At 37.5% G+C, this 12405-nt stretch overlaps 1 protein-coding gene across 1 annotated transcript in view; it reads right to left on the bottom strand.

Moving 5' to 3' along the window:
* Positions 1-3520: 3520 nt before the first annotated feature.
* The window catches only part of SEL1L (SEL1L adaptor subunit of ERAD E3 ubiquitin ligase), a 30994-nt gene continuing 22109 nt past the window's right edge, over positions 3521-12405 (bottom strand). Inside the window, exons 17-21 of the mRNA XM_054161944.1 lie at positions 11848-12013; positions 10523-10597; positions 9253-9425; positions 5263-5391; positions 3521-3877 (exon numbers count right to left, since the gene is read on the bottom strand). Coding sequence (XP_054017919.1) covers positions 3674-3877; positions 5263-5391; positions 9253-9425; positions 10523-10597; positions 11848-12013 — 747 coding nt within the window. The 3' untranslated portion in view covers positions 3521-3673. The remainder of the gene's footprint in view (positions 3878-5262; positions 5392-9252; positions 9426-10522; positions 10598-11847; positions 12014-12405) is intronic.

Here is a 12405-nt window from a genome sequence, read left to right as displayed (position 1 = left end):
TTGTTTACACAATTATATTACATTTGACCAGCCTTTATACTGATTTTAAATACAAAATAAATTTACAAAACTCCTACAAGACCCTTTAAAGAACTGCAGCTGATAAAAACAAAGGGTTTCCCCCAAGAGTCCCTATATGCCATATGCATTTGCAGTAGTTCAAACTAAACTTTTAGTTTAAGTCTCTGAAACAAAATTAGAATCAGTTCATTGTTGCCTATCTAAAATGGAAGCAACTTGAAAAGGTGAGTGTGCTCTCCTTTTACAGGCCAAAACTAGCATACAACAGGTGGAAACTATATAATGCATAGTCTTAAAAGTCCTTTCATAAGCAATGTTTTAATGTTCTTCTCCAAAAAGAATAACATTTGATAGTGTTTTGGCTTTGTTTACTTTGACAAGAGCAGCTAACTTATGGAAGATAACTAAGGAAGAATGAGTAAAATTGTGTCACAAGATTTTCATTGGGATGTTTGTATCAAAGGCCTTATCTTCTGTTACATTATCCCAAGATGGACAGTATCAAGCAAGGAAAAACTATTTCAACAGGCAGCTCTGGAACAAGTTTTGGAAAGAAGTTTCTCAAAAATTCAATATTTCCACTAGCAAGAATGGCTAGTATGTTTGATTAATAATTTGAGATGCAGAACAATGTTTCCCCCATACCTTTCCAGTTTTCCTACATACAAAACTCCCACTGACAACAGTTAGTACTCTGTAGTTTCACTACTCTCCATGCAGGGAGAGGAGAGCATGTGTCTGGGAAGGTAAAATAGGCAGGCTCTGCTCCATGTCACCACCACCAAATAATACAATTTTTCCATTCAAAGCATGCTGAACATACACATAAAGACTTCTTTTAAATCAAAAATTTCAAAATACTCCTGCATATGAACTGCAAGACAACATGAGTGCTACCACATCACTGCAGTAAAGTGAGCAACCCAGCTCCTTCAAGAAAAAAACAAGTCTGCTTGGTGAACTGAGTGCAGAACAAGCAACGTATTGCTAGAAAGAGTTAAACATACTTCCCTCAAAACACAAGTTTCAGAACAAAGTAGCAAGGGATTGTCAAAAACTTAAGTTGTGTTGTAGATAACTGATTTAGAAAACCTACTCTTTTTTTAATCCCTGAGTTAACTTGTCATTACTTATGGTAAGTACCTTTTCACGACTACCACTTCATTCAAATGAATGACATCTGACAAAAAATCAGTGGTAGCAATTTGGTGGAAGGGAAGAAAGCAGGAGAAGACTTCCTTATTGCTTCTTCAAAAAGCAGTTCTTTAAAGTGAAATAACTCGCTGATCGTCAATTGTTTTCTTCTGCTGATTTCTTGGATGTAAAAATGCATCAGGTTCAGAAAAAGTCAGCTATAAGACAGTCACATAGCAGCAATGCTGAGAGATTCTCATGCAAATAGGGTAGAGCTTTTAGAATTTAGTTCTAAAAGATCAAAGAATTAAAACATTTTAATAATGCAGAACAAAATTGTTAGACATCCTAAAAGACCAATACCAATGAACCAATTGTATTTAACTGAAAAACATTTTCATCTATCTTTAATTTATTCATGCCAAGCTAGAGAGACCTATTAAGTGACAGAGGCAAAAATACTTCAGAGGGAGTGTTCTGAAGTCACAGATACCTTAGAAATGCAGCTGGGGAGTGCTGTACATTTTAGACTCTACACTTAAGTCCAATACTGTTCCATCTGCTAATGGTGATTAAGATTGAAAACACTCCTCCATCACATGCTGCAACTCTCCAAACTTAAATGATTTGTCTTCACATAACCAGCACAAGCACTTTAAAGCACTGAGAAGTTCTACCTATATTTTAATACTAGTCACCCATGACATTTCAGTCTACGAGAGTGGATTGCTTATCTTCTTTCCCAAACCAGATATATTGTGCAACAGTCTTCTTACAAATATATTAAGTATGAAACCATACCAAGAAGCTCAATTCTAAACACAGCATATTGATATGTTGCTGCCAATCCACTGGAAAAAAAATTTGCATGAAGAGAATCCCTTAACCCTTTAAACACAACAGCTTTTGCCAGAGAATAGCTAAAGCCTCCTCATTTGTATTTCATTCAGCTTTCAAACAACATATTCAGAGGGTTTAATGCTAGTACAGAAGCAAATATTTAATTGCCACTGGTAAATAAGAACAGAAACTTCATTTCTTGCCTCTAAATCACTACCCTGTTGCTTCTCTTCAGAAACTCCTGAAATAATAGTTCAATGAAAATGATTACTAAAAGAAGATTCCTCTTGCAGTGTAAAACACATCAGTCCACGTTCATTAAAAGGCTTTTGTACTGACCTGGTAGTATCAAGAAGCTATGAACCATTAGTCTTCTTTCTCTTTGGGTTTTCTTGTTACAAGATATCCTCAAGATGGCACAGCTAGAGATGTTGTTTTGACTGTCTCATGTATGCCAGCTACAAGAGACTGGCAACTACCAGAGTACTGCTGTAATCTAATGTGATTTTTGTCAGACAACCCTTGAAGCAGCATCACAGGTGTAAGCCCGTGCCCTTTTGTATGGAGTATGCATCTTGGGGTCCTTTTTTGTAGATGCATTAAACAGGTGCATGCATAAGACACCACACACGTTTCCTTCTTGAAGTGCAGATCACTTACAGGATTGTTGAACATCAAGAACAGAACTTATACCTCTGAAACAAACAAACAAGCAAGCAAGCAAGCTAACTCACTGGAATTTCAGGCTCTGTCCTTTCTTCAGTGTCCATAGTAATACTGGTGTTTTCTACAGTCTAGACTCAGACACTTTATAAGAGTAAGTTTAAGTAATTTTGGAACACAACCCATTTGTTTTAACATCACAATGCACTGCAGAGTAAATAGGCTCTGAAAAAGTTTTAGAAGGATACAAGATCTGTGCACTGTGTGGATAGTTTTCAACTGATGAGCTGTACAGACCAAATCTGTCCTAACCTGCCTCGCCTCCTGGGCTACATTCTGTCTGCTGAGAACCATCTAGTCTAAGGGGAATGGAAGAAAATATTCAAAGAAGTACAAATAGAGAGTGGCATGTTTGCTGGCTTAGTTTTACAGGTTTTATAAATAATCCATGTTAAACCATCTAAGACAGGATAAAAGACTGAAGTGTAAGAAACACTAAAAATAATGAAATAAGGACTGTAGAAATACTTAGGATGCAGATCAGAATATAAGTTCATGTAGCTCTAGTCTTTTTAGAGTTTGAGTATAGTTTAACTTCTGGACTTAAATTGGCCATAAAATTATTATTGTTGTTATTTTCATATAGGGCAACTGCTATCAAGCAGGCAAAACCCTTCCAATGCTAGCCTTCTGCTCTCTAAGAGATGAAAAGGACTCTGAATAAAGAAGAATTAGATACAGCAGGCAACATTTTTGTAGTAGCACTGTTGTGTTTCCATGAAAAAAAAAGCCAGTGTTATTCCATTGGCACTGAAATAACATTCAAATCAGTTTCAAAAGAATTTTCTTATCCCTGAAAAAAAAAAAAAAGGCATCATTCTAAGCAGCTTTCAAACTTTTTTTTTAAAACCTTTTTGCGCCTCTGTTGGGGGAGGGACCATTGATCCAGAGTCCTAAATCACAATGAAAATTGTTCCTTTAGGAAAAATCAGTTCTTTCACTGAGGCTCTTGTTGCTATTGTGGTGGTTGATGCTCTGGTGGCGGTTCTTGTTGAGGCACAGCTGGCCGCAGTCCTGCTGGTCTGGGAACTGCCTGATGTTGCCTTTGTCTGTAAGCTATAATTGTTCCCAGAAGCAAGGCGATGATGGTCATAAGGTAAAGGTCCCACTCAGGCCCCAGCAGCTGGTCCATATCAATATGTGAGAATATCTCCCTTATCTAAGAAACAAAAGGTTACACATCATCATGTCAAAGAGCAAGAACAGGAAGTTACTTTTGACTTGTAACATTTTTCATGTTCAAGTACTGAACTTCAGTAGCTCTATTTCTCTTCCCCCCTCAAAAAAAAGTAGTATCATCAGGGATATTCTTAATTTCCAACACTAAATACCAGTAAGATTATGAGCTATGCTGTACAGGGTGAGCTAGTCTACTCTTCATTCTAGATATGAAGGCTCTTGATACATAGCTTTATTGCCTTCACATATATAGCATTAAAATGCACAATTTAAATCAGCATGAAGTACATAACCTTACCAATGGTCTCAAAGAGAAGCAAATGCCACATACAAAGAGGCAGTAAACTGGTCAATCCAAATTGGAAGCCATAAGCAGACTACTATGAATGACAAAACATTAAGCCCCTGGATACCTGTAGTACAACGCTGAGATTTGTGCAGACGAGGTACAGTGATGTTGAAGTGACTTTCTGCTAGTTTTGATTGAACTGCCTTTTTATCAGACTGCCATTTGCATAATCACTATGCTTCACTATGGTATCTCATAGTACCACAGAGTCATTATCAATTTAAGTCTGCATCAGTAGACTTAAAACTTGGAATATCTCTGCTCTGCATACTAGCTTCTGTGAGAGCTGCATGGGTATCTGCTCAACTGATTTTGAGTACTGTCCACTCCTGAAAGTCCCCAGTTTCAAAACTATTAAGTTTTGCCAAACTTGGATGGATTCCCTGCACTTGCATTTGCTTCAAGTGGTAGTAACTTCCACGTCATTTAAATTTATTAAGTAATCCAAAAGGCAGTAGAATGTCAGAATTCTGAGATATATTCCAGACAGTATACAGGAAAAGACTTCACCTAAATTCCAGGCAGATTTTTTTCAGTGCTGTCACTCAGTAGAATCTCTGTGCAATAGCTAAACTTTACAACACAACTAATTCCACTCCCCCAGAAATTAAACACAACCCAAGTTTGTTACACCCGAATATAAAATAACCTGACATTAGTGCTACAAAAAGTGTGTGAGGTTTCCCCCCCCATCCTAAATAGTGATTATGTCATTGTAAGCATCTGCTTAACTCTGATAGCAGATGGTCATGGATAAGAACAGTCAAACAGGTTAGGGAAATTCTCCAAGGGAAAACCAGCACAGGCACTACACACTTCAGTTTCACCCAATCGCATGAAAAAGAAACAGGAATCATAGCTTCAGTAACTTTCTTTATATGCAGCAACACAAAATGCATCTCTCAACTTTCCAAAAGGCTCAAGTAAGACTTCTACTTAAGTAAGATTACAGTTCAATCTTTTAAAAATGTAAATCACATTTTTTTTGTCTTTCCTTTTGATTCTGCATTACTTACATTGATTTCTCGTACATACTGCAAGGAATAAATTACTCCAAGCTTGCAAAGTGCTAGGAAGACTGGAACTTGAGCATCTGGGCTTGCTTCAGCTGCCATGTCATAGAATCGTTTTGCAAGATGAATATCCTAAAAATCAAGAAAATACAGATACAAAACTCAGTTTTAAAGAACTTGAAAAACTGACCATAAAAATGTAGAGCTTTGTCTGTAAGTTACCATATACTGCTATTTGAATACTCGCTCTTTGGTCAAGTTACATGAAAACCATTCAGTAAAACTTCCCCTCTTTTTCTGAGAGATGACAAGTAAACGGAAGCTTTGATCTGAGGATGAAGCTGTAGTAACTGATGCTAGAATTAAAGCTCACAAAAAAGATTAATGTATTAATTATTCACATATTTAGGTAACTAATATTTCCAACACCACATGACACACAAAAAGCCCCCACAACTCACAGATGAGTATGCAGCAGCAAATCCTTCTGGTTATACTACAGGATGTCTGCTGCAGAGTGTAACTTTCAACAATTTCTGCACACATTCCCAAATTAGATTCTACTCTTTTTCCAGAATGGACATAACATGCATCAGTGAGGGCAGCTTGGCAAAAGCACAAGCACAAACAGCTACCAACTTTAGGAAAACCTTAAATTAGCTTTCTCTTCTGTGGTAGCTGAACAAGAAGGCAAGTGTAGGAAAAAGAGCAGATGACAGCAGTACCTGAACAGTTTAACCTTCCTTGTTTGTTTGTGGTTTTTTTGGCTTCACTTCAGATGCATGCTGTGTGATGTTTGGATACTTGGATACAAACTGCCTGTGTTCGCTTGATGTGAAGAACAGGCCTGTGTAAGGCTTACCTCTGGAAGGGTTCCAAGTTGGACACTTAAGGGAAATCTCCAGGACTTCATGCCATATGTTCATTTTATAATTTTAGCCTCATTGTGAAATACCATAAAGACTTTGTGCTCATTGATATAACAAAGCTTAAACCCACAGCACATGTGGTAATAACATTATGAAAATCGACGCATTATGGGAATGAGGATATACTAGCTCTCATTTTAGTATTCAGTAGAACAATTCTGAATACTCCTCAGTCCTGGAAAGTCTCTCTTTTGTATAGCTATTTAAAAGAATTTCCTTACCTCCTTTGTACTGTGCTAGTATCAGTGCAGAAGCAGATCCTGAGTTATTTTAATTTCTAATTAACATGAACAAAGTGCTTGTTAGATGTTCTTCACTCTTTCTTGACAAGTGAGTGAGAACTGTAGGAGTCTGAGATTAAACACAAATAGCACTGAAATACCATGCCAAATACTAAGAAAACACCACAGAAAAACCAAGAGAAGATTAATTTGCTCTCATTTTGATCTATATATGGAAAGAAGTCCTCATTCTGATATGCAGGCTCAGGAATTGGACAACAGTAAACTATGAAATGTGTGTACGTGTACATGTGACATTTCTGAAGGGGAGATTAGTATTTCGCATAGACCTAGTATGAGTCTGGAAACTATGCACAGGAAGTCTAGCACAGAATCCTGTCTGTAAAAAAGCCTATTCAGTAAGTAAAGAGAGAACAAGGTAAAACCTGAGAAAAAACCCACTTCAAACAGTAAAACATACCATATTTATTCACAATTATCCAGAATGAACAGTGATCTGAACTGAAGTTGTGCAGAACACCATATTCAGTCATTCTCCCTAACTTCTGAGGGCTTGAAACCTTAATGACATAGAGATAGGTGGGGGAGTGAAGAGTACACACCCATGCCCTTCTTCAACAGACTGAATCCCCAACTCATTAGATATGACAGTGCTAAAATCTTTATACATCCTTTCCACAGACGTCTAGTAGAAAACAGACTTCAGTGGTAGACATCACCTACTACATCAGCAAGCATGATTTTAACTGTCAGTCATTTTGAGAAGTGCTCAAAATTTATCAGACTCCATTCTGGGAAAGGAAAAACAAGTATTCTCTTGCTTCATTCAAAACTCCCCAACCCATTACACTCAGTGATAGCTTTTTTTCAGACTATCCAAGCCTTGCACCATTTTAGTCTTATCCAGTCCCTCATAAATATCCATCCTTTCATCTTACTGTTGTAAGCTTTCAGGACATAGGAATTCTGGATATGTAATAGATTTGCTAAGATTTGTTTTATACATGGAATTTCCTTGCTTGGACATTTTCAGGGCTTCTTCCCCCTATCTGTATTAACTGTCTCCATTCGCCTTGCAGTTCAGCTTTTCCTTCCTTAGTGGATCTGTATGGGAAGTAAGCATTATTCATCTGCAACACCAGGCTGCATATGCTCATGGTGAGCCTCTCTGCGCTCATCAGCAATCTATGTGTAACAGTCATTTCTGTTTTAGATTGGGGAACAGTCTACGCAAATGATAGCATTAGGACTCATTTTCCCTCAAAATCTTAGCAGTTATGCTGAACCTGGAGTAACGTTTTCAAGGATTTTATTACTTGCTCTGGATTGGGATGATTTCAAGGCAGAAGCAACATCTAAAAATAATGCTGTTTGTGTACTCTATTGTCACTTCTACAGCTAAGTCAGTAAACAGTTTTCAAATGCTGCTTGCTTGCTGCTGCCAAAGTAGCAACACTGACTTAAGACTTGCCCTTCACTGTTCTGAACTTTTGCCAAGAATTTAGGGGAAAAGCAGCAAAATTCAGTCTTTTAACAGACTAATTAAAAGGTGCATTTTAGGAGAGATGGTGAGTTGCTGGAATGCGTCCAGAGAAGGGCAACAAAGCTGGAGAGAGGTTTGGAGCACAAGCCCTGTGAGGAGAGGCTGAGGGAGCTGGGGTTGCTTAGCCTGGAGAAGAGGAGGCTCAGAGGAGACCTTATTGCTGTCCACAACTACCTGAAGGGAGGTTGTAGCCAAATGGGTGTTGGTCTCTTCTCCCAGGCAACCAGCACCAGAACAAGAGAACACAGTCTCAAGCTGGGGAGGTTTAGGCTGGGTGTTAGGAAGAAGTTCTTCACAGAAAGAGTAATTGGCCATTGGAATGTGCTGCCTGTGGAGGTGGTGGAGCCACCATCAATGGAGATGTATAGGCAGAGACTGGATGGGGTGCTTGGTGGCATGGTTTAGTTGATTAGAATTAGGATCAGGTTGGAAAAGACCTTTGAGATCACGCCCAACCTATCATCCAACACAATCTGTTCTATTCTATACCTAGACAAAACCCAAAGGTTGAAGCTCAATGAAAAAAAACAAACCATTAAGCCATTTCTTACATTTTCAGATAACCCACAAGACATGACTAAAGTCATACATTAATTGCATGAATTAATCATACATTAAGGTAAGGCAGGATGATCAAAATTAGAATGCAAATTACTAATTACATTATTTTGACACAGACACCACAGTGCTCTGGACTCCAAGTTTTAGTTAATTCGTGGACACTAATACACCATAGGCTTCCTAAAAGAACCTGATATACTGCCTTCTTATAGGCCATGTAGTTTGTAAAGCAAATTGTGGTGTAGGCTAATTAAAAAAACAAACCCAAACCAAAGTAAAAAAAAAAAATCACATTTCTGCTGGGTGCTTATGATTTGTTACTTGAGATGTACAGAACTTGTTTTCAAAATGTCATGATAATGAACAATTATTTAGTGGTTCAGAGAAAAAGAATAAACTTGTGCTAAAATAACCTGGAATGGATTTGCATTTTTTCCTAACACTTCAAAGTCTTGAAAGCATCACTCAAGTACAGTGCACTCTTTTTGCTAATCCTCGTTTTTAGGCAAAGAGTTTTCCTGTCTGTTCCTCATTTCTTCACATAGGTAAGTGTGACATGAATATACTTATCCATTTGGTATTGGAGAACACATGGGGAGGCATTCACTTCTTGTTAAGTGGTTATACACTGCCCAAAGTCCAGTAATTGTTATGGACTTAAATTAATCCTAGCATGTGCACTGTAATGAAGCAGACTTTCAGCCTGCAGCTTACTCACCTGCTTGATACCCAATCCCTTCTCATGCATGTAGCCCAGGTTAAACATTGCTTGGGCACTGTGCTGTTGCTCTGATGCAAGCCGATAGTGAATAAATGCAGTTTCGTAATCAACATCAGTACCAAAACCATAGAAATGGTAATCTCCGAGTTTAATTCTTGCAACAGTGTATCCTATAAATGACAAAACAACGAAAAAAAGTGTACTAGCCAGGCAGAGAAAGGCTCTCAGTTTCACATGAAGATGCAATAAGGGCTTTAGTATTACTTTCCAGCTTGCACAAACTATTTCCCTTTTTCCTGCACTTCTATAAATGGCCTTTTTGTTTGAGGTATTTTGTCCCCCTCCTCCCTTTCTTAAAACTTGGCTTAGTTATCCAAAACACAACCAAAGTCTACTTGCAGCAAAGTACTTTTCTCAATAATCCTACCAACATGTTTATTGATATTTAGTGGCATCAGTTGAAAAGCTGTATCATGTTCATAGTCACTTTCTACAGGAACACTTTCCATTTGTTATATGGTCACTAAGGACTTCAGCTTTATTTTTAAAACTGGAGGCACTAAAAACTTGAAATATAAGGTCTCTTATCATAATTTGGTGATAATTAACTATTTCATCCTCCCAATCTCTAACTGTCTACTAAAAACACAGTAAGAAGCTTTTCAGACAGAACTCTTAGGCTCCATTTGCATGATACACTTGCTTTAATTCAAAAGCTAGGAGACAGACACTAATGTAGATGCGCTCATAAAAACGTAGAGCTCTCACACATATGTTGAGCAACTAAGTTTAGTTTTGCTTATTTTAGGACAGGATAACAAGCACCAGAGTTAAAACTTGGGTTGGTTGGATATTAAGACTATTATTTCACCACTGAGCTTCACTTGCTTTGCATAGGAAACAACATTTCTTATAAAAGATGAGAAGTACCCAAATTCTAAAGGGCACTTTGTATCTGTTTTTCCAAGTGGATTTATTTTCTAAAAAGTCTGTATAAACAGGAATGTTTAACATGGCTTTACAATTCCACACGGAATGGCATCATACATTTGTGTTTTAGTCCTTTTAATCAGAACTGCAAACGCATCGCAGTGACATTATAGCTAAGAGCAGAACTAAGAACTGCAACTACTCTGCATAGAATAGAACTAACATTGAACAGAAGGAGGGAAGCTTTCCCACCTTCCTTGTTCATATAAAACATGAAATCAGACATTACTGGTTCTACTAAAAATAAACTGGTTGGAATTGTGAGGTACAGACATACCTTGAGAAGCTGCTCTGTTCCAGTGAAGCAAAGCTCGAGGATAGGTTTCATTTTCTCCTACAATGCTAGCTTCTTCTAGAGAGGAAAGTAATTCAGTTAAACATGAGCACAGCATATGCACACAAGACCACAAAAACCCCTCATGCTAAACTCAGTCTGCTGAATGAATTAACTTGAAGTAATTCTTGCTATAGCACAAACAAGATTCAACTTATCAAATTTATAAAAAAAAGCCTTTCATTTGCATGGTCTTTACAAGCATCTGCCCACGTAAGAGCTAGAAAAACTATCATTTCACCCTCAAATACTGCTTACCAAGTGCCTCTCCCACTGCTGCTCTAGTTGATTCTGAAGCATGTTTGAGGAATGTCAGAAGATGCAAATCTTCAGAGCACACAATTCAGGCTCTGACAAAGGCTAAAGTACAAGCTGTTTTATTTTGACCATCTAAAACCCAGGACTAGTCAAATAAAACAAAGGCTTAAACTCAGCTACTTCAGAAGTTATTTTACTTGTCCATAGCATAAATCTCGAGTTGGCAAAATATCAACGCTCACACAGTTCAAAGTATTTAACTTTTTTCACTTCTAAAGTATGGTTTCAGCTATACTATCTCACAGTTGACATATATATTTTCTGTAAAAAAAATTTTAAATTAATCTCCAGTCAAGATGCAGATATATCTGGCTAGTGGCAATCAGAATTTTTAACCCAGGGAAAGATTTGTCACTTGTATTTCCTTTGTATCAGCGTTCCATGACCACCTAGTTGCAGTAAGGGACCTGGAACAAGTCTTTTCAACTCTAATAGAACCAGCTTTCCAGCTCTTCATCCCTATGTCAAGCGTAGTACGAGTAAAATTAAAAGCCAGAAAAATCCTTGAAAAACACAGGGGCAACAAAATACATTGCAAGATAAAGAACAAACAAAACAAACTTTTATGCATAGTGAAGGCAAAAACCTAATGCAAACCCTACTTTACAGGTGGTTAAAAAAAAAAAAGCTGATGTGTCCAGGAAGACAAGGGAAGAGACTTTTCATCACTGCACATGTTTCTAAAGCATTCTCTCCCCATCCCATTTTTCAAAACCTTAAGTCAGAATTCAAGTGTATTCTAATGTTCAGGCCAGAAAGGTAACCTTAGAGGCAAAAATTAAAGCTGACTGCTTCCCAGTGGGAAGAACAGGAAAGAGAACGAGAGTCTTACTGAAGCTCTAGATGAACAAAAGCTATGTTAAATTTAACTTCAAGCAATCTACTGTTCTACTAAATGGCTCCTGTAGGCCAACTCCAAAAAATCTTTCATTACTAATTCATGTCCTTACTCTGATCAAGTATGAAAGCAGCATTGCTTTGTGCAACTTCATAGCCTTGTTCTGCCAGAAGAAGATACTGCACCACAGCAGAATTTGAGTCACCATCTTTGTAGCTGTTGTAGGCAGTCATCAGCCTTTCAGACCAACGCCCCCGTTCACATACATTCTTAAATAACTGCAGAGGAACAAAAACCAACCAAACAAAAAAAAACAAACCACACAACACACGGGGGAAGAAGAGTGGTTAAGAACTTCAGTAACTTAGGTTTTGCAAGATGAAAAACTAACATTCAAATATGTGTTCAAAATAATTACATTGCACAGGAAAAACTGGATAGATGAACTCACTGCTTAAGACAGGCTTGCTTTGCCATACCAGTTACTAGGCAAACACATGCCAGAATTTAGATCTTTATTCAGAATTATTCTGCCAGTTTTGTTACATTTAAACCCTTGTCAGACAAAAAACCCCAAAACAGTAATTATAAAATACTGATGTTTGGTTTATACTATTTTTTCTTCAAAGTTAACAAAGCAAATGCAAACTTGCCATATCAACATTAAAAA

Source organism: Dryobates pubescens, chromosome 5, assembly GCF_014839835.1.
Source record: "Dryobates pubescens isolate bDryPub1 chromosome 5, bDryPub1.pri, whole genome shotgun sequence".
Classification (NCBI taxonomy): domain Eukaryota; kingdom Metazoa; phylum Chordata; class Aves; order Piciformes; family Picidae; genus Dryobates; species Dryobates pubescens.
Note: the sequence above shows the minus strand (reverse complement) of the source record. Positions and strands in the feature narration are given on the sequence as shown.